This window comes from Dryobates pubescens, chromosome 36 (genome assembly GCF_014839835.1).
Source record: "Dryobates pubescens isolate bDryPub1 chromosome 36, bDryPub1.pri, whole genome shotgun sequence".
Lineage (NCBI taxonomy): Eukaryota > Metazoa > Chordata > Aves > Piciformes > Picidae > Dryobates > Dryobates pubescens.
The window spans coordinates 6502105-6529101 of record NC_071647.1 but is presented as its reverse complement, the minus strand read 5'-3'; the positions used below and the strand labels follow the sequence as shown (position 1 = coordinate 6529101).

Below are 26997 nucleotides of genomic sequence, written 5' to 3'. Positions count from 1 at the left end.
CTCCGGCGCATCCTGCTCTGCTCGGACTCCTCAGGGTCACTCCTCTGCACGCCCCCGGGGCTGTGGGTGTCAGGGGGATGAAGCCATCAGCGCCGCTGCGCCTCGGGGCTCTGCTCGGCTGCTTTTCCCTGGAAGCACGGAAGCCTGGATGCGCTCTGAGTGACTGCCCTGTGACACCGCCCCAGGGCTCCAGCCTCCACCCACCCTGTGCCTCTTCCGCCGGGCCTGTGCTCACCTTCTGCTGTGGGAAGCTCCGAGGCAAAGGAAATGTTTTCTCCCGTGGAAAACCTTTACCCCAGCAAGAGATCTCGGGGAACAAGCCCCTGGGCAGCCTGCCACCTCCTGCCAGGACATGAACCGTGCCCACCAAAGCTCCAAGCTGCTCCTGAGCTCTCAGCCAAAGGTTTCCAAAGCTGCACGCCAAGGCCAAGCTGCCATCTATGCACTCCTGCACCTCCTGTCCCTCTGTGTCCCCCGTGCTGCCCTGTGCTGCAGCCTGGGCCCTGAGGGGCTTTGCCCAGCCCAGCCTGGACCCACAGAGCTTCGGCAGGGCACCAGGAGCTTGTCACAGCCCCACGGGCAGCGCCGCCGCATTCCCTCTGCTCACCTCTGCAAGGACCTCCGTGTCCCCTCCTGTGCCCACAGTGTCCTGGGCGGGGAGGGGCTGGGTGTGGGCGGGATGTGTCCAGCAGGATCCTCCTCCTGTCCTCATGGCGGTTTTGAGGCTTCTCCAGCAGGCACCCAGGGGTGTTCAGCAGCTCCCTGGGGCGGTGCTGCGTTTGGGGGTGGGCTCAGCCTTCTCCCCACTGCCGCCCAAGGGGCCCCAGGAGGTGACAGCGACACCGGGACAGGCTCTGTTACAATAAAACCTTTATTCGACTGGCTTGGCATCGGGCTGTGACTTTGTGACTGCGGCCACCGCTGGAGCAGGGGTGGGGACGTGGCCTCCAGCCAAGGAGGGGCTCAGCCCTGTGGGTGGTGGCAGTGTCCTCTCAGGGTCTGCATGGTGGCAGGGTCCCCTCGAGGACCTTGACCATAGGAAGTTACAGCTAAGAACGAGGAGGAACTTCTTGGAGGCTGCTGGAGGCCTGGAGCAGGCTGCCAGGGAGGTGGTGGAGTCTCCTCTGGGGAGATTCCAAAGCTGCCTGGATGTGTTCCTGGGTGACCTCTGGTGACCCTGCCTAGGCAGGGGGGTTGGACTCAGTCATCTCCAGGGGTCCCTTCCAGCCCCTACCATTCTGTGATCAGCACCTTGGGGTGATGGCACTGTCCTGGCAGCCCAGGGTGGGGCTGGGACTCAGGGTGGCTGGGGTTGGTGACATCTGGCAGGTTGCTGTCACCATGTCACCCCCCTCCAGGGTTGCTCTGGGCTGTTAATGGCCCAGCCACTCTGTCCTGGCTGTCACAGCATCTCTGTCCCCTTGGGGTCACAGCCAGGGAGAGGGCTAGCAGGGCACAGGGGCCAGCAGTGGAGTGGCACTATGGGGGGGTGGCACTGTGGGACATGGAAGGGGTCTCCTACCTCCTTGGGTGCCCCAACCAGCCTTGCTGTCACCGTGGCCAGGTGAGAGGCGTCCCCAGGCTGTCCCTGCACAGGGAGTGGAGTGCCCAGGAGGGTGCCCAGCCCGTGGAGGAGCAGGCTGCTGTCCCCAGCATGGGCACATGGTGCCCTTCTCAGGGGGTCCTCAGAGGCTCTTGCAGCGAATGTGCACGAAGAGGGTGGCAGGGGCCAGGGAGGCCCCGGCCTTGGAGAGCAGGTGGATGTGACGATAGCCTGGGGACAGAGAAGGCTGCTGAGAGGGCTGGCAGCAGACTCTGCCCATCCCCCGGGGGGCCGCAGGGGGGCAAAGCCACCCACCTTGCCTGAGGCTGGGCAGGGGCAGGGTGAACTGCCCCACGAAGTCGTTGCAGGAGGTGCTGTCGTAGTCCTCCACCACGAAGCGCAGCAGGGCCAGCTCGGGCACCCCCAGCTGGAAGCTCAGAGTCTCCTCCCAGCGCGGGTTGAAGCCTGCAGCACCGAGGAGGGGGGGTGGGCACTGCCACCGGGGCCACCGGGGCCACCCTCTGCCCTGGCCACGGGGACCTGCTCCACTGCCACCCTGCTCACCCCTGCCCTGGCTCAGCTGCCATCCTGCACTGGGGTGTGGGGGGACTGGGGCAGGCTGGGGGAATGGGGATGGTCCTGGGGCCAGGGATGATACTGGGGCCAGACTGGGCTGTACTGGGGCTGTGGTGGGGTACACTGGAGGAATGGGGGTCCTACTGGTGCTGAGTGGGGCTGTGCTGGGGAGTGGGGCTCCTACTGGTGCTGAGTGGGGCTGTGCTGGGGAGTGGGGCTCCTACTGGTGCTGAGTGGGGCTGTGCTGGGGAATAGGAGTCATACTGGGACCATGGTGGGGTATACTGGAGGAGTGGGGGGGGTCATACTGGGACCATTACAGGCTATGCTGGAGGGATGGGGGACATACTGGGACCACATTGTGGGGGAAAGGAGGTCACCCAGGGACTGTGATGGGGTGCACCCAGGGACTGTGATGGGGTGCACCCCGGGACTGTGATGGGGTGCACCCAGGGACTGTGATGGGGTACACCCAGGGACTGTGATGGGGTGCACCCAGGGACTGTGATGGGGTGCACTCAGGGACTGTGATGGGGTGCACCCAGGGACTGTGATGGGGTGCACCCAGGGAATGGGGCTCATGCTGTGCTGCACAGGGCTGTACTGCAGAATGGGGCCACAGTGGGGCCGTGGTGGGGCATGCTGAGGGCATGAGGCTCGCACTGGGGAGGTTACAGGCTGCACTGGAGCAAGGGGAGTCCTACTGGGGCCAGGCAGGGCTCTGCTGGGGGGGAATGGAGGCCATGCTGGGGCTGAGCTGTGATGGGCTGTACTGGGGGAACTGGGATGAGACTGGGGATGGGCTGGGGCATGCTGTGGGGGAAGGAGGAGATAGGGTGCTCTGGGGTGTCCCCAGGGATCAGAGTGGCCTGGGGGTACCCCTGGAGATCAGGTGCCCCTGAGGACCAAGTGCCCTGGGGTGTCCTGGGGATGTCCTGGGGGTCAGGGTGTCCTGGGGTGTCCTCAGGGATTGGGTGTCCCTGAGGACCAGGTGCCCTGGGGTGTCCCTGGGATGCCCTGGGGGTCAGGGTGTCCTGGGGTGTCCTCGGGGAGCGGTGGCCAGGCCAGGGTGGCCCAGCAGGTGCTCACCATTGTTGAGCTTGTGGTGTGTCTGCTGCCTGGCACAGTCTGCCGGGGCGCCGTGGATCTCCACCCGCACGAAGGGGTCCACGATGGAGCTGCCCTTCTCCCGGTGCAGCTTGGGCAGCTGCTGCGCTGAGATCACCTGGGGGCAGGGCGTGCTGGGGCACCACGGGGGGCAGGCCGCAGCAGGAGGGACATGGGAGGCACATGGCTGGATGTGGGACAGGGTTGGTGTCCCCAGGAGAAGGGATGTGGGTGGCACAGAGCTGGATGTGGGACAGGATTGGTGTCCCCAGGAGAAGGGATGTGGGTGGCACAGAGCTGGATGTGGGACAGGGTTGGTGTCCTCAGGAGAAGGGATGTAGGTGGCACATGGCACATGTGAGGACAGGGTTGGTGTCCCCAGGAGGAGGGACATGGGAGGCACATGGCTGGATGTGGGACAGGGTTGGTGTCCCCAGGAGAAGGGTGTAGGTGGCACATGGCACATGTGAGGACAGGGTTGGTGTCCCCAGGAGGAGGGACATGGGAGGCACATGGCTGGATGTGGGACAGGGTTGGTGTCCTCAGGAGAAGGGATGTAGGTGGCACATGGCACATGTGAGGACAGAGTTGGTGTCCCCAGGAGAAGGGATATGGGTGGCATGTGGCTGGATGTGGGACAGGGTAGGTGTCCCCAGGAGAAGGGTGTAGGTGGCACATGGCACATGTGAGGACAGGGTTGGTGTCCCCAGGAGAAGGGATATGGGTGGCACATGGCACATGTGAGGACAGAGTTGGTGTCCCCAGGAGAAGGGATATGGGTGGCATGTGGCTGGATGTGGGACAGGGTTGATCTCAGCAGGAATGGTGATGGGCTGGAGAGGAGGGAGGTGTTTGTCACCACCCATGAGAAGGGACCTGGGGGGCATATGGCTGAGCACAGGGTCAAGGTTGATGTCCCCAGGAGAAGGGACGTGGGTGGCACTTGGCCTGGGCTGGGGTCAGTGTCACCCAGGAGAAGGTATGCAAGTGGCACCTGGCTGGCCATGGGGTGGTACCTGGCTGGATGTGAGGCTGGAACAGGGATGGCACCTGGCTGGCCACGGGGTCGGTACCACCCAGCAGGGACGTGGGTGGCAGGTGGCTGGCTGTGGGGTTGATGTCACCAGGGAGAAAGGGCTGCAGGTGGCACTTGGCCAAGCATGGGAACGCGACGAGTGCCAGCCAGCGGGGAGGTGGGTGGCACCCAGCCAGCTCTGGGGCCGGGGCAGCGGGGAGCCCTCACCCTGACGTGCAGCAGCAGGCTGTGGGAGCCCTGTGCAGGGAAGCTGCGCAGGCAGGGCGGCTTCAGCACGTAGCCGCAGTGCCCGTTGCCCAGGAAGCGCCCGGCGTTCAGGTCCATCTCGTAGCCTGGCGTCTGGAAGTTGAGGGCCACTGTGGGGACAGGGTCAGGGGGTCAGGGGCACTGAAAGCCCCAGGGTGGGTGCCAGGTGCGCCCCAGGGGCCGTTGGGTGCTCACCCAGCTGGCATCCAGCGTTCCACATCTCCTGGGGGTTGTAGTTGGAGGAGTTCATCTTCAGCCCCAGGGGGTAGACGCGGCTGAGCTGCTGGGCGTTGTACCGGACCAGGGCTGGGCCTGGGGGGTGCCACAGCTCAGTGGGGGCATGGCACCCATGGGTGCTGCTGAGGGGCCCTGCCTATGCCCCTGTTCCTGGGGACATGGATGGAGCCTGCCCAGCTGAGAGAGTCCAGAGCCAGAAATGAGACCCAGGCCCTGAAACTGTACCCCTGGGTTCAGACCCCAGCTCTGGAGCTTGGCCTTGGACCCCAGACCCTGACCCTAGACCTCACACCCTGGAAGCTGACCCAGATCTTATTTCCCAGCCCTGGAATCCAGACACTTCCCCTGGGTCCTGACCCCACACCTTGACTTTAGACCCTGAACCCTGACCCTGGCCCCCAGACTCTGAACTGAAACCTCAAATCCCAGACCTCAGACCCTGGACTCCAGCTGGACCTTGACCCTGGATCCTGACCCTGGAGCCCAGAACTTGCCTCTGGATCTCCAACTCTGACCTCAGACCTTGACCTCAAATCCTGACCTGGGCCCCAGATCTCAGTCCCTGGACCTTGACCCAGATCTTCATCCCGGACTCCGGACGTGCCCCTGGATGCAGAGGCCACATCCCAAGCTCTGACCCCAGACCTGTGACCTGGGGACCTGTGACCCTCATTCTGGTCACCAGGCCCCAGTCCTACCAGACCAAAGCAGCCCAGCCAGGGCCACCCTGCTCCCAACCTCCACCCATGGAGCCAGCCTGGTGGCAGAGCTCTCAGCCCCATCCTGTGCACGCAGGAGCATGGAGCTGCCGTCCCCAGCCCTGCCCCATGGCTCACCTGCCTCCCTGATGAGCTTCCGTGCCTTCCTCTCGCTGAAGGAGGATATCTCACAGGGCCGGGGGTGGCGCAGGGCACGTGCCAGGCCGGGGAAGGGCACAGCCTGGCAGTACACCACCGTGGCTGACAGCTCTGGGGCCACCTGTGATGCGTCCTTGGCCTGCAGGAACCACTGTGGTGCCAGGGCCACTCCGGTTCTGGTGGCCTGCCTGAGGGCCTGTAGCCTCCCCCTCCCCCACTAATGCTGAGTCCTGAGACCTCCCAAAGTGATGGAGAGCCCCAAAGTGATGGAGACCCCCAAAGTGATGGAGAGCCAAGGTGGCAGACACCAAAGCAAAGGATAAGCCAAGGCCCAGAGTGATGGCCCCTGAGGTGATGCAGAAGCAAAGCACATTGAGACCCTGAAGCTATGGAGAAGCCAAGGTGATGGACAACTCAAGATGCTAGAGAGCTCAAGGTGATGGAGACCCTGAAGTGATGGAGAACTGAGCCAATGGAGAACACTCCCCCAGGCAATGGAGATCCCAAGGGGTTGGGGGTGATGGAGACCCCAGAAATGGAGCAGCCAGCCCAGGGGGGGAAGAGGAAGGTTCAAGCTGAGGAGTCCCCAAGTTCTGTCCCCTCTGCTAGGCAGTGGCAACCCCTCACTGCCCCAGCCCCTGAGCCCACACAGCTCCACCATGCTGCCCACCCAGCTCCACTGTGCCACCCAACCCAGCTCCACTGTGCCACCCACCCAGCTCCACCATGCTGCCCACCCAGCTCCACTCTGCCACCCAACCCATCTCCACTGTGCCACCCACCCAGCTCCACCATCCCACCCAGCTCCACCATCCCACCCACCCAGCTCCACCATGCTGCCCACCCAGCTCCACCATCCCACCCACCCAGCTCCACTGTGCCACCCACCCAGCTCCACCATCCCTTCCAACCCAGCTCCACCGTGCCACCCACCCAGCTCCACCATGCTGCCCACCCATCTCCACTGTGCCACCCAACCCATCTCCACCGTGCCACCCACCCAGCTCCACCATCCCACCCATCTCCACTGTGCCACCCAACCCATCTCCACCGTGCCACCCACCCAGCTCCACCATCCCACCCATCTCCACCGTGCCACCCAACCCAGCTCCACCGTGCCACCCACCCAGCTCCACCATCCCACCCACCCATCTCCACCGTGCCACCCAACCCAGCTCCACCGTGCCACCCACCTGCAGAGGTCTGATCTCCTGCAGCGACTGGAAGGACTGGAAGAGAGCAGGCTTGGGTCACACACAGAATCACACAGAATCAACCAGGCTGGAAGAGACCTCCAAGATCATCAAGTCCAACCAATCACCCAACCCTAACTCATCAACTGCACCATGGCACTTAGTCCAGGGGTGGTGACCACCAGGGGCACTGCTGGCACACTGTGGGCCCCCAGCACCATCAGGACACCATGGGCTCCATCCCCACCAGGACACCATGGGCTCCATCCCCACAGGACACCATGGGCTCCATCCCCACCAGGACACCATGGGCTCCCATCCTCACAGGACACCATGGGCTCCATCCCCACAGGACACCATGGGCTCCCATCCCCACCAGGACACCATGGGATCCATCCCCACCAGGACACCATGGCCTCCATCCCCACCAGGACACCATGGGCTCCATCCCCACCAGGACACCATGGGCTCCCATCCCCATCAGGACACCATGGGCTCCATCCCCACCAGGACACCATGGTCTCTATCCCCACCAGGACACCATGGGCTCCATCCCCACCAGGACACCATGGGCTCCCATCCCCACCAGGACACCATGGTCTCTATCCCCACCAGGACACCATGGGCTCCATCCCCACCAGGACACCATGGGCTCCCATCCCCACAGGACACCATGGTCTCTATCCCCACCAGGACACCATGGGCTCCATCCCCACCAGGACACCATGGGCTCCCTCCCCACCAGGACACCATGGGCTCTATCCCACCAGGACACCATGGGCTCCATCCCCACAGGACACCATGGGCTCCATCCCCACAGGACACCATGGGCTCCCATCCCCACCAGGACACCATGGGCTCCCATCCCCACCAGGACACCATGGCCTCCATCCCCACCAGGACACCATGGGCTCCATCCCCACCAGGACACCATGGGCTCCCATCCCCACCAGGACACCATGGTCTCTATCCCCACAGGACACCATGGGCTCCATCCCCACCAGGACACCATGGGCTCCATCCCCACAGGACACCATGGTCTCTATCCCCACAGGACACCATGGCCTCCATCCCCACCAGGACACCATGGGCTCCATCCCCACCAGGACACCATGGGCTCCATCCCCACAGGACACCATGGTCTCTATCCCCACCGGACACCATGGGCTCCATCCCCACCAGGACACCATGGGCTCCATCCCCACAGGACACCATGGGCTCCATCCCCACCAGGACACCATGGGCTCCATCCCCACCAGGACACCATGGCCTCCATCCCCACCAGGACACTATGGCTCTCCAGCACCACTGGGGTTCTGTGGTCCCTTGACACCATAGCCCTGGCAGAGCTCCTTACCCGCCGTCTGCTTCTCTCCTGAAGCTTCTCCTCCTCTTCTTCTTCCTCCTCCTCTTCCTCCTCCTCAGGATCCGGAAGGCAGGTGACACCCTGGGGCTCACGCCATGGCTCTGGCAGCTTCTTGCCCTTCACCAGGACCTTCCCCTTCAGCTGCTGCAGGAGGCAGGGCCGAGGTCAGGGCTCGCAGGGCACAAGGGGGCACGGTGGGGGGTGGGCAGGAGGCCTTACCTCCGGGGACGGGAGGCTGTGGCGGTCCTGCCCCTCCAGCGGCTGTGTCAGCAGCATGTCCCCCAGGATGGCTCTCATGTGGTGAGCCATGGTGGCCTGCTGCTCCAGCCCACAGTGGTTCTCCAGGGACAGGATGACAGGGTAGGGAGATTGCTGGGGACAGGGACAGGCAGTGCTCAGCACTCAGCACCAGCACCCAGCACCAGCAGCGCTCCCCGGGCCGAGGCACCAGGCTCACCTTGAAGGCGTAGTCGCGGATGGTCTCCAGGACGTCCCTGAAGAGGATCTTGGAGGTGAGGGTGTGGCCGTGGTACACGATGGGCTCCCCGGCAGCGCCCTCCCAGCAGTCCAGCTCCACGCAGCGGCACCCGGCCGTCAGCGCCCTGCCGAGCACTGCGCCGCTCAGTGCTGCACTGCACCGCTCAGTACTGCACTGCCACTGCACTGCTCAGTGCTACACTGCACCGCTCAGTGCTGCACTGCACTGCACAGCGCTGCACTGCACTGCTCAGTACTGCACTGCCACTGCACTGCTCAGTGCTACACTGCACTGCTCAGTGCTGCACTGCACCGCTCAGTGCTGCACTGCGCCGCTCAGTGCTGTACTGCACCGCTCAGTGCTGCACTGCATTGCTCAGTGCTGCACTGCACTGCTCAGTGCTGCACTGCACCGCTCAGTGCTGCACTGCACCGCTCAGTGCTGCACTGCGCCGCTCAGTGCTGCACTGCACTGCTCAGTGCTGCACTGCCACTGCACCGCTCAGTGCTGCACTGCACCGCTCAGTGCTGCACTGCATTGCTCAGTGCTGCACTGCACTGCACAGTGCTGCACTGCCACTGCACTGCTCAGTGCTGCACTGCACCACTCAGTGCTGTACTGCACCGCTCAGTGCTGCACTGCACTGCACTGCACAGCGCTGCACTGCACTGCTCAGTACTGCACTGCCACTGCACCGCTCAGTGCTGCACTGCACCGCTCAGTGCTGTACTGCATTGCTCAGTGCTGCACTGCCACTGCATTGCTCAGTGCTGCACTGTACCGCTCAGTGCTGCACTGCACTGCTCAGTACTGCACTGCCACTGCACTGCTCAGTGCTGCACTGCACTGCTCAGTGCTGCACTGCCACTGCACCGCTCAGTGCTGCACTGCACCGCTCAGTGCTGTACTGCATTGCTCAGTGCTGCACTGTACCGCTCAGTGCTGCACTGCACTGCTCAGTACTGCACTGCCACTGCACTGCTCAGTGCTGCACTGCACCGCTCAGTGCTGCACTGCCACTGCACTGCTCAGTGCTGTACTGCACCGCTCAGTGCTGCACTGCACTGCTCAGTACTGCACTGCACCGCTCAGTGCTGCACTGCCACTGCACTGCTCAGTGCTGTACTGCACCGCTCAGTGCTGCGCTGCACCGCTCAGTGCTGCGCTGCACCGCTCAGTGCTGCACTGCACCGCTCAGTGCTGCACTGCACTGCTCAGTGCTGCACTGAGCCGCTCAGTGCTGCACTGCCACTGTGCTGCTGAGTCCCTGCACCGCTCAGTGCTGCACTGCACTGTTCAGTACTGCACTGCACTGCTCAGTGCTGCACTGCCACTGCTCAGTGCTGCACTGCTGCTGCTCAGTGCTGCACTGCACTGCTCAGTGCTGCACTGCCACTGCACTGCTCAGTACTGCACTGCACCGCTCAGTGCTGCACTGCCACTGCGTCGCTCAGTGCTGCACTGCACCGCTCAGTGCTGCACTGCCACTGCACTGCTCAGTGCTGCGCTGCACTGCTCAATACTGCACTGCCACCACTCAGTGCTGCGCTGCACTGCTCAGTACTGCACTGCACCGCTCAGTGCTGCACTGCACTGCTCAGTACTGCACTGCCACTGTGCTGCTGAGTCCCTGCACTGCCACTGCACTGTGCAGTGATGCACTGCCACCACTCAGTGCTGCACTGCCACTGAACTGCTGAGTCCCTGCACTACCACTTCACCACTCAGTGCTGCACTGCTCAGTGCTGCACTGCACCGCTCAGTGCTGCACTGCCACTGTGCTGCTGAGTCCCTGCACTGCTCAGTGCTGCACTGCACCATTCAGTGCTGCACTGCCACTGTGCTGCTGAGTCCCTGCACCGCTCAGTGCTGCACTGCCACCACTCAGTGCCTGCCTGTCACTGCACTGTCACCAGCACCTCTGAGTCCCTGCACTGTCACCACTCTGGCACTGCACTGCTGTGTCCCTGCACTGACACTGCACAGCCACCACTGAGTCCCTGCACTGCCACCACTGAGTCCCTGCACTGCCACCACTGAGTCCCTGCACTGCCACTGCACTGCCGCTGCTGAGTGCCTGCCCTGCCACCACACCACCAGCGCTGAGGCCCTGCACCTCCCCAAACCACAGCACCCTCAGGGCATGCAGCACCTGCCCAGGGGCACCCACCTGACGTAGGCTTCGGTGCTGCTGGTGCCACCAATCTGGTTGCGGGTCAGGTAGGTGTTGTGGGAGGAGGAGATGAAGTAGTGGCACAGGGGCTGGCTCATGTCCTGGTGCACCTTGCTGTGCTCCTGGTTGAAGATGTCACCAGCAGCCGAGAGCAGATACATCATGAAGCCATCCAGCATCATCAGGTCCTGCTGCCTGGCTGCAGGGCACAACGCTGGGGTGTCAATGGCACATTGCTGGCAAGGTGGCAACCCAGCAGCTGTCCCCAGCTGGATGTTCCCTGTCTCCCTGCAGCGCCATGTTCAGCCCAGACCTGGCACTGTAGCATCCAAGGGACATACAAGCTCCCTTGAGTGTCCCACCTCCGTCATGGTGCTGCTCATCCTGCTAGTGCCACATTCACCTGGCATACTGGCACTCATGACATGTTGAGGTTCCCTGTGCCCACCCTCCTGTCCTCAGAGTGCTATGTTCACGGTCCCCTTGCTGTCCCATCTCCTCATGGATGTCACATCTACCCTAGGGGTTATGTGTGGAGTTCCTCCATCCTCCCTACGATGTTGCCTATCCTCCTGGCACTACATCCACCCCAGACCAGCCATGGTGGTACTCTGCATGATAGGGCTGGCACTGCATCACCCATGGAGCTCCACCTGCTGCCCATCCCCACCTTCACGTGCTCTGTCCCCACAACGCCACATCCCCCAGGACCCATCGAGGCCACCGCTGACACTTGCTGCCACCTTGGGGAGGGGACAGGAGGACACACAACCGAGTCTTGGAGGACCTCCTATACCACCTTGGAGGGTGAAAGCACCAAGCAAAGTGCCATCCCCACCCCCTCCACCCCCTGCCTTGGCTCCAGCAGCTCCCATCCCCCGCTGCCTGCAGCCTGTGCCCAGCCCTACCCTTCTCGTTGAGCTCGTAGGTGCGGATGATGGCCCGCGCCTGGCGCAGGCTGGCGTCCTCGCCCTGGTCCCGCAGGAAGTCCTGCAGCTCCTCGGCCGACAGGACCAGGTCCTCTCCCGAGTAGCGCCCAAAGAGCTCCTCCAGCTCCGGCCGCCGCAGCAGCCGCCGGCAGAACTCCTCCAGCTCCCTGCCCTCCAGCCGCTCGTTGCCAGAGTGGTCGCACTCCTGCCGGGACCAGCGCCTCAGGCACCGGCCCCGGCCCCTGGGGAGGGGGTGCGGCCACCACCTGCCTGCCCCTTGCGGTGGCAGCTGGTGATGAGCTGGGGGGGCCTCAGATACTGGCGTGAGGGCTTGGACATGGGTTGTGCTTGCTGGGGTTAGGGGCATGTCCCCTCTGTCCCCCTACCCAGGGCCCTCTGACCCTCCGGTCTGGGATGGAGTGGAGCAGAGCTTCAGTGCCTCAAGTTTCCCCAGGTGGAAAGGGACCTCGGGAGCTGCCCCTGGGGATGGCATCCCATGGGGGGAAAATGTCCCAGCTTGGGGACCCACAGAGTAGTGGGGGAGCCCAGCTCACCCCATACCACCATGATGGCACCCAACCACTGGTGATGGTGGGTGGCTTTGGGTGATATGAGCTGGACAGCTCTGTGCTCTTGGGAAGGCAGGGAAGGAGCCAGCAGCAGGGGACAGTGAGTGATGGAGCATGGGATGGGTACCTTGAAGAGCTTGTAGGCATAGACATCATCCATGTCGATGTTGATCATCCTCAGCATGCTCTTCACCTCCCGGAAGGACATCTTGTTGTCCTTGTTCCTGTCTGCTCGCTGCAGGACCCCATGGATCCAGCTAGGCCAGGCTAAGGAAACCAGCTGGCACCACAGGGTCACAGGATCAACCAGGCTGGAACAGACCTCCAAGATCATCAAGTCCAAGATCATCCAACCCTATCTAATCAGCCAGACCATGGCACCGAGTGCCTCCCCCAGGCTCTTGGTAAACACCTCCAGGGATGCTGATCCCAACCCCACCCTGGGCAGCACATCCCAAAGGGCAATCTAATCTCTGTCTGGGAAGAACTTCTTGCTAAGATCAAGCCTAAACTTCCCCCTGGCACAGCTTGAGACTGTGTCCTCTTGTTCTGCTGCTGCTTGCCTGGGAGAAGAGACCAACCCCCACCTGGCTACAACCTTCTTTCATGTAGTTGCAGAGAGCAAGAAGGTCTCCCCTGAGCAGCCTCCTCTGCAGGCTAAGCAACCCCAGCTCCCTCAGCCTCTCCTCACAGGGCTGTGCTCCAGACCCCTCCCCAGCCTTGTCCTCCTGACCTCTCCCCATCCTCATCCTCCAGACCCCTCCACTGCTGTCCCCACCTTGTCCCCAAGCTCCCTTAGCCCTGACCAAAGGATATTGGTCGAGCTTCTCGGGTTGGCTCATGGCTTGCAGCCTCCCCATCAGCTTGGTGAGGCCCTGCACCCAGTGGCGAGCATCCTCCTCCCCCCGGGCAGCCAGGTCCAGGTTTTTGCGCTTGCCCTTGAGGACGATGGTGAAGCAGTGGCGCTCGGGGAAGCCGGCGCCGAACTTGCGCAGCCCTTCCGACTGGTGTCCCTCACGCACCCCCTCGACGTGCAGCACCGAGACTGCAGGCACAGGGGGACGTCGGTGGGGGGAGAGTCAGCCCAGGGAGGCAGGTGGTCCCTCGGCATTGCCCCCTCCCCCCCACCCGCCCAACTCGTGAGCGCCGTGGAAGATGTTCTGGCTGTGAGGGGCACCCCCGGGGACTGGGGCTTGGCTCTTGTTTGTGCCCAGCCTGGGCTTAACTCGCTAATCCCGGGCGAGCCAGGAGCTGGCACTGCTGCAGGACAGCTCCATCCCCCACCTCGGTCCCTGGCCCCATCCCCGCAGCTCCCTGCGCAGCTCCCTGGGGCCAGGGGCAGAGGTGGGGGATGGAGCTGGCCTGCAGTGCTGCCGTCTCTGGGCACCCATCCCAGGTGAGAGGATGGAAAGCAACTGGTGATGCTGGGGAGCAGGGACAGACTGTGCCTGGGATGGAGATAGGACCTCCTGTGGGTCCCTGGGGGGATGGAGAAGGCTGAGGCCTGGGGTGCACTGGGATGTAATGGGGGGCACTGGGAAGCACTGGAAGGCACTGTGGGGCACTGGGTGCAGTGGGTTGGGTCCTGGATGGGGGGCTGCATTCTGGGCTGCGGTCTCTGGTCAGGGTATGGCTCCCAGGCTGGAGATGTAGGTCCTGGCTTGGGGTCTGGCTGCTGGGTGGGATCTGAGTCTTCCTGGATTGGGGTCTGGGTTGCAGACAGGGGTCTGGGTTCTGGGTGGGGGTCTGGGACCACAATGAGGTCCAGCTCTTAGGTGGGGGTTAAGGCTGGGGGGTCTGGGTCCTGGAGTGAGGCTCTGGGACCCAGGGTGGTTGTCTGAGTTGCCTGCAAGGGTCCAGGAGTCTTGGGCTGGGGATTGGATCTTTAGTTGAGGTCCAGGCCCCATGTGGGTGTGTGGGTCCTGGGTGAGGGTCCGCAGCCCAGGTTGGGGGCTGCACTCTGGGTGGGGGTCCAGGTTCTGGATGACAGACTGGGTCCTGGGGTGGTGTCTGGGTCCTGGGCTGGTGTCTGGGTCCCAGGTGGGGGTCTGGATGAGCATCTGGGTCCTGGGGTGGGTCCTGGGTCCTAGGGAAGGGTCTAAGTCCCAGAGTGGGGTCTGGATCCCAAGCAGGGATCTTAGATGAAAGTCTGGGTCTGGGGTTGGCATCCAGGTTCGGGGTTGGAGTCTGGGTCCTGAGTGGGGGTCTGTGCATGGATCTAGGTCCTGGGTTTTGGTCTGGGTCCCAGGTGAGGAGTGGAGGTCCTGGGTGGGGTTCTGGGTGCCAGCTCACGCCCAGGTGCCCATGGGTGGGTTGGGGGCACTGCCCAGGTCCCAGTCCCTCCCCGCAGCTCAAGGCCCCGCGTCCCCAGGCCCCTGGGGGGCAGTGCCCACGCTGCCACTCACAGCTCTGCGGGGAGCCGGCCCCCCTGAAGCGTCCCTCGAAGCAGACGGTGGCACCGTCCTCCTGCAGCCGGAACAGACGCTCCCTGGGCACCCCCCGCGCCTTGATCTTCCGCAGCAGGGACCCCCGCAGCATGCGCTGCACATCCTCATCCTCCGTCAGACCTGCAGGCACCGGCCCGTGGGCACCCTGCCCAGCTCCCACGGGCACCAGCAGCTGCTGGCGGGCACTGGAGGCCCTCGGGGGGTAGTGGAAGTACTGGGGGGGAGTGTGGGTGGGTGGGGAGCTGGTGTACATCTGTGAGCGTGCATCCCCCCATACCCCATGGGATGGGATGGGGTGGGGTGGGGTGGGGTGGGATGGGATGGGATGGGATGGGATGGATGGGATGGGATGGGGTGGGGTGAGAAAGACATGATGGGACAGACAGGGCAGCATGGGACAGCACAGCACAGATGGGACAGGACAGACATAATGGGATGGGATGGGATGGGATGGGATGGGATGGGATGGGATGGGATGGGGTGGGGTGGGGTGGGATGGGGTGGGGTGGGGTGGGGTGGGATGGGATGGGACAGATAGGACAGGACAGGATGAAACAAACGGGATGGGATGGGATGGGATGGGATGGGATGGGATGGGATGGGATGGGATGGGATGGGATGGGGTGGGGTGGGATGGGATGGGACAGACAGGACAGGACAGGATGAAACAAACGGGATGGGATGGGATGGGATGGGATGGGATGGGATGGGATGGGATGGGATGGGATGGGATGGGATGGGATGGGACAGACAGGACAGGAGGAAACAAATGGGACGGGATGGCATGGCATGGGACAGAGCAGAGAGGACAGGACAGGCTGGAGCAAACAGGATATCGTGGGGTGGGACAGGGCAGGCAGCAGAGCACAGACAGGAGCAGCCACTGCCATTGGGCACGGGTGAGACACGGTGTGGGCAGCCGGTGGGCACAGGGCACGGCAGCACAGTGGCCGAGCTGCACTCATCCAGCCGAGCCGAGCTCTAAACCCCAGCAGAGCCACCCCGGGTCCCGCGTGGGGAGCACAGGACAGAGCTGGCCTCGGGTGGCCTCGGGGGACCCGCGGGCCCCCGCCCGGGCTGACGCCAGGGCCGGACTCTTCCGTCCGTTCTCCCACTGCAGCTATTTCCTCCCAGTTTGTGCTGGGGCCAGCCCCAGTGCCCAGTTCCGGCTCCAGGCTGAGACAGGGATCCCGGGCTGGGAAGGGCAGGTTCAGGGCCGAGCAGGGACATCCCGAGCTGGACACAGGCTCGGGGGGGACACAGCCACCAGCTGCCACCTCCTGCGTGGTGACATCCTGCCCACAGCGCAGAGCTGAGGGCACTTTGGGAGGGCAGGCACCGACACACGGACACATGGACTCATGGACACAGCACATATGGATGGGTGGGTGGACGAATCCAGGCAGATGGGCACAGGGATGCTTGGACACATGGCACATGGGGGTCACAGGTGTATGGATGCATGGACACAGGGATGCAGGGATATCGAGGCACATGGGTATACAGATGCAGGGGTGCATGGATGCAGGGATGCAAGGACACAGACAGGTGGATGCACAAACACATGGATGCATGGACACATGGACACATGGATGTACTGACATATGGATGGAGGGCTGTGTAGATACATGGATATATGGATGCAGGGATGGATGGATACAGGGATGCAGGGATGCACTGATGCATGGACACAGACACACGGACATGTGGATGCACTGACATGGATGGAGGGATGTGTGGATACATGGATGCAGGAATGCACTGATGCATGGACACACAGACACAAGGACATATGGATGTGATGATGCACAGGCACAGGGAAGCAGGGATGTATGGATGCATGGACACACGGGTACAGGGACAGGTGGATGTGCAGACACATGGACACATGGATGCATGGATAGGCAGAGGCAGGGATGTATGGATACATGTTACATGGATGCAGGGATGGATGGATGCAGGGGTGTGTGGATACATGGCATATGGATGCAGGGTTGGATGGATGCACAGATGCACTGATGCAAGGACACACAGACATATGGATGAACAAGCACAGGGATGGATGGACACACGGACACAGGGGTGCATGGGCACAGGGAGGCACTCATGCAGGGGCACATGGATGCATGTGGAAGCAGGGATGTGTGGATTCATAGACACATGGACACCAGGACAGATGGATGCAGGGATGCATGGATGCACTGACACATGACACAGGGGTGTACAGATACAGGGAGGCAGGGATGGCAGGACACACGGACACAGACACACAGACACATGGATGTACAGATACAGGGAGGCAGGGATGGCAGGACACATGGACACATGGACACACAGACACATGGATGTACAGATACAGGGAGGCAGGGATGACAGGACACATGGACACACAGACACACAGACACACAGACACATGGACACACAGACACATGGATGTACAGATACAGGGAGGCAGGGATGCCAGGACTCACAGACACACAGACACACAGACACATGGACACACAGACACATGGATGTACAGATACAGGGAGGCAGGGATGGCAGGACACATGGACACACAGACACATGGATGTACAGATACAGGGAGGCAGGGATGGCAGGACACATGGACACACAGACACATGGACACACAGACACACAGACACATGGATGTACAGATACAGGAAGGCAGGGATGGCAGGACACACAGACACATGGACACATGGATGTACAGATACAGGGAGGCAGGGATGGCAGGACACATGGACACACAGACACATGGACACACAGACACACAGACACATAGATGTACAGATACAGGGAGGCAGGGATGGCAGGACACATGGACACACAGACACATGGACACACAGACACATGGATGTACAGATACAGGGAGGCAGGGATGGCAGGACACACAGACACACAGACACATGGATGTACAGATACAGGGAGGCAGGGATGACAGGACACATGGACACAGACACACAGACACATGGATGTACAGATACAGGGAGGCAGGGATGGCAGGACACATGGACACATGGACACACAGACACATGGATGTACAGATACAGGGAGGCAGGGATGGCAGGACACACAGACACACAGAGGCACAAGCAGATGGGGGCAGGGACCCAGGGGTGCAGGGACACAGGGACCCAGGGGTGCAGGGACACAGGGACCCAGGGACACAGCGCTCATGGCTGCACTGAGCCGTGTGGCTCCGGGCCAAGGGCCACACGCCCAAAGCCATGCATGGGTCAGCAAACCCTCCCTTGGTGGCAGAAGGCCAGCGCTGGCCCTGCCTCAGCACCCAGGCAGGATGCGAGCCGGCTGTGCCACGGGCACACCCTGCCCCTCCTGGTGCTCACTGCGCTGCCCGGGCCGCACAGGCAGCCCCGGGGGTCAGCAGGGCTCTGTGCCAGCAGGGCTCTGTGCCAGCAGTGCTGCTGCGGCAACCTGTGTGGGGAAACTGAGGCAGGGAGGCAGGAGACAGCCCCAGGGAGCTGGAGCTGAGCCCTGGGGACAAGAAGCAGCAGGAGGTCTCCTGCCACTTGTTGCGTGGCTGAATCACAACCCCACAGCCCCTCAGCTTCTGGGACGATACAGATCCGTTCTGGGGCTCCCCTGGGGACCTCTCCAGCCAAGGGGACCCTTCCCTGCTGCTGGGGACATCAGCCACCAGGGGAACATTTCCTGGCTCTGGGGACCCGTCACTGCCACGGGGCATCCCATCCACTTCGCAGTCACTCCTTGGCACGGGGACCCCTCCCCAGCCCTGCCGTGGGGGACTGCCTCCACCTCTGACACAGGAAGCCTCCTGGCCTCCGTGTCCTCACCCGGCTGTGGGGACAATTTCCTGCCCGGGGAATTGAGGCTTGAGGACGCTGCCTACCACGGGGACCTCATCCACCCGCGGGACCTTGCCCTGCCGTGGGATCCCTCCTGGCCATGAGGACTATTTCCTGCGCGGGGACTCTGAATATCTTGGGGACCCCTCCCAGCCACAGGGACCCCTCATTGCCGTGGGGGTCCCCTCCCTGTCATGGGGGTCCCCATCCATCTGGAAGCCCTCCCAGCCCCGAAGATTCCCCCTGCGCCCCCGCTGGTGCAGCTTCCCCCGCAGCGTCTGCCCTGTGCCCCACTGCCTGTCCCGGAGGGACCGGTCCCGGGACTCACCCATTTTCTTCAAGGCTCTGCCGGGCCGGCGGGAGCCACCGGAGCCATCCAGCGGGGACCGGAGCTGCTCGGCGGCGGGACGAGCCTTCCTGCCGCAGATCATGGTGCGGGGCCGGGGTCCCGGTACGCCCGGTACCCCCGGTACCTCCCTTACCCCTGGTGTCTCCGGTACTCCGGGTGCTCCCGGTGCGCCGGTACCTCCGGTGCTTCTGTTGCTCGCTGTGCCCCGGTGCTCCTGGATCTGGTGGTGCTCCCGGTGCCCCCGGTTCCGGCGGTGCTCCCGGTGCCCCCGGTTCCGGCGGTGCTCCCGGTGCCCCCGGCCGGTGCAGCGAAGTTGGGCGGTGGCGAAGGACGGGGCTGGAGCTGGGCTAGGACTGGGCGGCCCCGCCGGGACCGGGGCCGGGCGCGGGGAGGTACCGGGAGGAGCCACATTTCGGCCCCGCGGTGTTAACCGTTTGTGCCGGCCCGCACTGGACGGTGGCTGCCGGGGTGGGTCTGTACCGAGCTCCGGTCTGTACCGGCATGAGCCTCTGCCAGGGTCCGGTCTGCCCAGGGACGGGTCCGTACCGCGCATGGGTTTGCAGAGGGGACGGCCCGGAGTCCCGGTGTGCCGCCGGGGAGGTGCTCTGCACCGGGGAAAGGCCCCGGGAGTGACAGCAGTCACTTGGGTGTAACCCAAGGGCGGTTCCCGGGGGTCCTCATCTTCCCCCAGGGGTCCTCCTGCACCGGGAACCGGCCCAGGGAACACCTCGGGCTCTGCCCCGGGGGCACGGCTGCCTGCTGCTGGGGGCACCCCGGTACCACCGGTAGGGACTCAGAGGATCCCCCCCACCTGATGGGCAGGGTGACAGTGGGCAGAGAGTTGGAACAGCAGCAGGACCTGGAGGCTGGCAGCAGCGTGGGCAGGGCAGGGAGGAAGGTGATGGTCCCAGTGAGCTGCCAGTGCCAGAGCTCCACATGCCAGTGCAGACCTCTGTGTGTGTGTCTGTGTCTGTGTGTCTCTGTCTCTCTCTGGGTGTTCAGCCACACAAGTGTTTGGGTTGCAAAAGGCCTCCAAGATCACTGAGCCCAACCAGCAGCCCAACCCCACCATGGCCATTAAACCACAGCCCCAAGGGCCATGGCCACAGGGTTCTGGAACACCTCCAGGGCTGGGGGCTCCACCACCTCCCTGGGCAGCCTCTGCCAGGCCCTGACCATTCCTGCAGCAAAGACATTTTTCCTCATCTCCAACCTGAGCCTCCCCTGGCACAGTTTCAGGTCAGTTCCTCTCCTTCTATCCCCTGAGACTGGGGAGCAGAGCCCAACCCCCACCTGGCTGCAGCCTCCTCTCAGGGAGCAGTAAAGGGCAAGGAGGTCTCCCTCAGCTTCCTCTTCTCCAGGCTAACCACCCCCAGCTCCCTCAGCTGCTCCTCCCCAGCCCTGCTCTCCAGACCCTTCCCCAGCTCTGCTGCCCTTCTCTGGCCCTGCTCCAGCCTCTCAATGTCCTTCTTGCAGTGAGAGGCCCAAAACTGAAGGCAGGATTCAAGTTGTGGCCTCCCCAGTGCCCAGCCCAGGGGCACAATCCCTGCCCTGCTCCTGCTGCCCCAGCCCAGGCTGCTGGAGGCCTCCTTGGCCCCCTGGGCACTGCTGCCTGAGCTCCAGCTGCTGGCACCCAGCACCCCCAGGGCCTTTTCTGCTGGGCAGTTTGCAGCCACTCTGCCCCCAGCCTGGAGCCTTCCTGGGGCTGTTGTGGCCCAAGTGCAGGACCCAGCCCCTGGCCCTGTTGAGCCTCTGTGTGTGTGCAGCCACATCTCTGCACAAGCTCCCAGCCATGTGCAGCTGTGCACACCTCTGTGTATGTGTGCAGCTCCACACACAGCTGTCCAGCTGTGCCTGCTCACGTGCCCAGGGGACCTTGTGCACAACTGTACCCCAAATCCCTCCTTTTTCACACATTCCAACCTTGCCCTTGGGCAGGAAGAACAAACTGCAGCAGCACAGGTTGGGAGGGGATCTGCTGGAGAGCAGCCCTGGGGAGAAGGAGCTGGGAGTGCTGGTGGATAACAGCTTCTCCATGGGTCAGCAATGTGCCCTGGGGGCCAAGAAGGCCACTGGGGTCCTGGGCTGCACTCAGAGGAGTGTGGCCAGCAGAGCCAGGGAGGTTTTCCTCCCCCTCTACTCTGCCCTGCTGAGACCTCACCTGGAGTATTGCATCCAGCTCTGGGCTGCCCAGCTCAGGAGGGACAGGGATCTGCTGGAGAGAGGCCAGGGGAGGCTGCAAGGATGCTGAAGGGACTGCAGCACTGCCTGGGGAGGAGAGGCTGAGAGCCCTGGGGGTGTTCAGTCTGGAGAGGAGAAGGCTGAGAGGGATCTGATCAATGGCTATCAATAGCTGAGGGCTGGGGGTCAGGAGGGAGGGCCAGGGCCAGGCTCTGCTCACTGTGCCCTGGGACAGGCCAAGGGGCAATGGATGGAAGCTCCAGCACAGGAGGTTCCAGCTCAGCATGAGGAGGAACTTCTGCACTGTGAGGCTCCCAGAGGCCTGGAGCAGGCTGCCCAGAGAGGTTGTGGAGTCTCCTGCTCTGGAGCCTTCCCAGCCCTGCCTGGATGTGTTCCTGTGGGACCTGTGCTGGGTTCTGTGCTCCTGCTCTGGCAGAGGGTTGGACTTGATGATCTCTGGAGGTCCTTTCCAACCTTCAACATTCTGTGAGCCTCTGATCCCACAGCCTCCACTCCCTGGTGGGATTGGGAATCAATAGAGGAATCCCCACCCTGCCCCTGCTCTGGGGTCCCAGCTGATGGAGGGGTGGCAGAGCCAGGCTGTGATGCCCAGCCTGCAGCGTGGCCACAGCTGTGCCACAGGAGCTATTGTCCCACCATGCAGCATGGCCACAGGCCATGGTGGCCACAGAGACAGGGAGGCCACCCCAGGGCTGGCCATGGGACCAGGAGATGCAGCAGGGGGAGAGGAAACCACCACTGCAGGCAGTGACTTCCCCCGGGGCTGGGGCACTGCCCTGGCACTGCCAACGGCTGCCACACCCAACCTGAAGCAATGATTGGGCTCCTGGGTGATACCAGAGTGTCCTGGGGCAACATCTGGATGCCTGCAGCAGCATGTGGGCACCCGAGGGCAAGACTGGGGCACCCCAGGGCAAGATTGGGGCACCCAGGGGCAACTTCTGGGCACCTTGAGTGATGCTGGAGCAACCTGGAATAACATCTGGATGCCTAGGGCAACATGTAGGGCAATGTGGGGGCACATCTGGTGACATCTGAGCACCCTGGGTGATACCAGAGTGTCCTGGGGCAACATCTGGCTGCCTGCAGCAGCATGTGGGCACCCGAGGGCAAGATTGGGGCACCCAGGGCCAACTTCTGGGCACTTTGGGTGATACTGGAGTAACCTCTGGTAGCATCTGGATGGCTGGGACAATATACAGGCATCCTAGGGCAAGATTGGGGCACCCTGGGGCAACTACTGGGCACCTTGGGTGGTACTGGAGCAACCTGGAGTAATATCTGAATGCCTAGGGCAACATCTGGGCACTCTGGGTCAAGTGTGGGCACCCTTGGTGGCATCTGAGCATCCTGGATGGTACCTGAGTATCCTGGGGCAACTTCTGTGCACTTAGGGCAGCATCTGGGCACCCTGGGGCAGCTAGTGGGCACCCTGTGTGATACTTGAGTGTCTTAGGGCAACATCTGGGCACCCCTCATGATATCTGAGTATGCTAAGGGATACTTGACTATCCTGGGGCAGTGCCTGGGCATCTAGGGCAACGTCTGGGCAACCTAGAGCAGCTTCTGGGCATCCTGAGTCATATCTGAGTATCCTGGAGCAGCCCCTGAGGCAACATCTGGGCATACTGTGTGATCTCTTGTGATTCTGGAGCAACATCTGCACAGGCAGGGCAGTGTCAGGGCTCCTGTGGCAATGCCCTGAGCATCTTGGCTGATACCTGAGTGCCCTGGGAGCACATCTGGACACCCAAGTCAACATCTGGTCTTTGGTTACTGTGGAGCAAGATCTGTATGTGCAGGGAGCCCATGGCAACAGCTGGGCACCCTGGGGTGACAGCTGGGCATCTTGGATGATATCTGAGTCCCATGGAGCAACAGCTTGGCACCTGAAGCAACACAGAGACATACAGAGCAACACCTGGAGCCCTAGGGTATCATCTGGGCATTCTGGATGGTAGTGGAGTGTCCTGGAGCAACATCTGGGCAGCCTGAGTGGTCTGTGGTAATCCTGGAGCAACATCTGGGCATCCTAACTGACACCTGGGCAGCCTGAGTGGTCTGTGGTAATCCTGGAGCAACATCTGGGCATCCTAACTGACACCTGGGCAGCCTGAGTGGTCTGTGGTAATCCTGGAGCAACATCTGGGCATCCTAACTGACACCTGGGCACCCTGAGTGGTCTGTGGTTATCCTGGAGCAACATCTGGGCATCCTAACTGACACCTGGGCAGCCTGAGTGGTCTGTGGTTATCCTGGAGCAACATCTGGGCATCCTAACTGACACCTGGGCAGCCTGAGTGGTCTGTGGTAATCCTGGAGCAACATCTGGGCATCCTAACTGACACCTGGGCAGCCTGAGTGGTCTGTGGTTATCCTGGAGCAACATCTGGGCATCCTAACTGACACCTGGGCAGCCTGAGTGGTCTGTGGTTATCCTGGAGCAACATCTGGGCATCCTAACTGACACCTGGGCACCCTGGGGCAATACTTAGGTGCTGCAGTTCAAGACTTGTGTGACCCATGCAACATCTGGACAGCTCAGGTGACATCTGGGCAGCCCCTTGGCTGTTTGGCAGGGATTACAACCCTCCATGAATCCTCTGGGGGGTGTGGGGACACAAGGACTCTTCCCCAGGGCCATCCCAGCCCGGGGTGATGCCAGCTCCTGTGTGGTGTAAGGTGGCATAGGGTGAACCTCTTCATGCCAAACCTGTGCCCCTGCCCTGAAAACCCTCAGGGAACAGAGCCACAGCACCCCCAAAAATGCTCTTGCAGCCCCCAGCTGGGCTCTGCTCCAAGGCCTCCTGGTCCTGCAGGAGCTGCATGGCTGGGGACAGAGTCATAGATTGCATCAGGCTGGAAGGGACACTCAAAGGGCATCTTGTCCAGGGACACCTCCAAGTAGAGCAGGCTGCCCAGGGTGCCTCGAGTCTCATCTTGAATGTCTCCAGGGCTGGAGCCTCCACCACCTCCCTGGGCAGCCTGTCCCAGGGTCTCCCCAGCCTCCCTGTGCAGAACTTCCTCCTGATGTCCAGCCTAAACCTCCCCTGCTCCAGTTTCAAGCCATTGCCTCTCCTCCTATCCCCACAGGTCCATCTGAGCAGTCCCTCCCCAGCCTGCCTGCAGCTGCCCTGCAGATCCTGAACTGCAGCTCTGAGGGCTCCCTGCAGCCTTCCCTTCTCCAGGCTGAGCAGCCCCAGCTCCCTCAGCCTGTCCCCACAGCAGAGGTTCTGCAGCCCTCTGATCATCCTTGTGGCCTCCTCTGGAGGCCAAGTCCCTCTTGCCTTGAGGGCTCCAGAGCTGGACCCAGCCCTGCAGGTGAGGTCTCCCCAGAGCAGAGCAGAGGGGCAGGATCCTCTCTCTCCATCTCTGGCCGCTCTGCTTCGGGTGCAGCCCAGGCTGCCCTTGGCCTCCTGTGCTGCCAGTGCCCACTGCCGGCTGCTGTCATTCCCCCGGGGATGCATCGGCCCCAGCGGGATCCCCCCCGCAGCCCCTCCCGGCCCCTCTCTGCGAAATCCCACAGCGAAAAGGGGAGGCTGCAGCTGCCCCCCTCCCCCCCGGCCTGCCTGCCCGGGGCTCGGAAGGGCTGCCGGGGAGAGCCGGAGCTGCGCATTCCCGGCCGCTGATGGCAGAGCACGTGTGCCGTGAATCACGGCTCGGGGCCGGGAACGCGATCGGGGCTGGCGGCCAGCCGGGAACGGCCCAGCCCCAGCGCCTGAGTCACAGCCCCGGCTGCAGCCTCCCGGGGCTTGGCTGCGACCGCTGCCCGAGCTGAAACGCAGAGGGAAGTTGTTCCCCCAGGGAATGTGGGATGAGGAGAAGAGGGCTGGGGGGGAGGACGTGCCTCCCAGCTTGGCCACGGGATCTGGAGGTGGGAGGGAAGTTGTTCCCCCAGGGAATGTGGGATGAGGAGAAGAGGGCTGGCGGGGGGAGGACGTGCCTCCCAGCTTGGCCACGGGATCTGGAGGTGGGATTAAAGGAAATCCTCCCAAGTGTGGGAGAAGCAGAGTGGGGCTGGGGGGTGACAGTGTGGCACAGGCTGGTGAGAGCTGCTGTGGTGTCCTTCCCAGCAGCCAGCACCGGGAAAGGGAAGGATCCAGGGGGATCCTGGGAGAGGGCTGGATTCAGGCCACCCCCAGCAGGCCCTATAAGAGCATAGAATCATAGAATCAATCAATAAGGCTGGAAAAGACCTCAGAGATCAGCAAGTCCAAGCTGTCACCCAACACCTGACAACTAAACCATGGCTCCAAGTGCCACATCCAAGCCCCTCTGGAACACCTCCAGGGATGGGGACTCCACCACCTCCCTGGGCAGCACATCCCAATAGCCAATCTCTCTTGCTGGGAAGAATTTCTTCCTAACACCCAGCCTAAACTTCCCCTGGCACAGCTTGAGACTGTGTCCTCTTGTTCTGCTGCTGCTTGCCTGGCAGAAGAGCCCAACCCCCACCTGGCTACAGCCTCCCTGCAGGGAGTTGCAGAGAGCAAGAAGGTCTCCCCTGAGCCTCCTCTTCTGCAGGCTAAGCAACCCCAGCTCCCTCAGCCTCTCCTCCCAGGGCTGTGCCCCAGACCCCTCCCCAGCTTTCTTGCCCTTCTCTGGACACCTTCCAGCAGCTCAACCTCTTTCCTGACCTGAGGAGCCCAGAACTGGACACAGGACTCCAGGTGTGGCCTCAGCAGTGCTGAGCACAGGGCACAAGGACTTCCCTGCTCCTGCTGGCCACACTCTTCCTGCTGCAAGCCAGGATGCCCTTGGCCTTCTTGGCTCCCTGGGCACACTGCTGGCTCCTGTTCAGCTGCTGTCCACCACTCCCCCCAGGTCCCTTTCTGCCTGGCTGCTCTCAGCCACTCTGTCCCCAGCCTGTAGTTGTTGTGGCCTGGGGTTGTTGTGGCCAAAGTGCAGCACTTGACTTGTTGGATACCATCCTGTTGGCCTCTGCCCATCTCTCCAGCCTGGCAAGGTCCCTCTGCAGAGCTCTCCTGCCCTCTAACAGATCAACTCCTGCTCCCAACTTGGTGTCATCTGCAGATTCACTGATGACTGACTCAATCCCCTCATCCAGATCATCAATAAAGATATTGAACAGGGCACCTTACCTCCCCATGTCACCCCACATCACCCTGCCTTCAAGGAAAGGTGAAGAAGCTTCTCCTTGGGGAGCCCAAACTCTGCCTGTCCCTCACCTGCACAGTCAACGAACCTCCATAATAATTAGCATAATGAACTGCTGGGTTTGAGCAGCCTGGCCCCTGCCCATGCAACAGGGCTGTGCTCCTGCACAGTGCCCCGCTGGCACTGTCCCAGTGCAACGTCCCAGTGTCCCAGTGCAGCATCCCAGCACACCAGTGCAGTTTCCCAGTGCAGTGTCCCATTCCCCAGTGTCACAGTGTCCCAGGGCACTGTTCCAGGGCACTGTTCCAGTGCAGTGCCTGAGTGCAATATCCCAGTTCCCCAGGCCGGGGCCTCAGTGCACTGTTGCGGTGCAATGTCTCACTGTGCTGTCCCCATGAGCTGTCCCAGTGCAGTGTCCCTGTGCAGTGTCCCCGTGTGCTGTCCCTCTGTATCACCCTGTGCCTCGCTGCAATGTCCCACAGCACTGGGGCGCTGCCGGGTGTACAGTCCCTGTTCCAGTGCACTCTCCTGGTACAGGCTCCCTGTCCTGGTTAGGGGTCCCGGTACACTGTCACTGCCCCGGTGGTCAGAGTCTCTGCCCCAGTGTACTGCCCCACTTCACTCTTGCTGTGTTCCGGTGCACTGGCATCGTCCCACTGCACTGTCACTGTCCTGGTTCACTGTCCTAGTGCACGGACCCGGTGCACGGTCACAATCCCCGGTGCACTGTCCCTGCGCACG

At 62.5% G+C, this 26997-nt stretch overlaps 1 protein-coding gene across 1 annotated transcript; it reads right to left on the bottom strand.

Moving 5' to 3' along the window:
• Positions 1–934: 934 nt before the first annotated feature.
• Positions 935–19347, bottom strand: PLCD3 (phospholipase C delta 3). The gene is given in 18 exon segments (XM_054176972.1): positions 935–1774; positions 1859–2008; positions 3209–3344; positions 4470–4618; positions 4704–4820; positions 5582–5741; positions 6796–6831; positions 8153–8305; positions 8381–8533; positions 8619–8763; positions 10810–11011; positions 11721–11946; positions 12438–12567; positions 13127–13355; positions 14716–14877; positions 18916–19026; positions 19103–19283; positions 19285–19347. Coding segments are annotated over 18 exon segments (2592 nt in total). The 3' UTR covers positions 935–1685.
• Positions 19348–26997: the final 7650 nt, after the last annotated feature.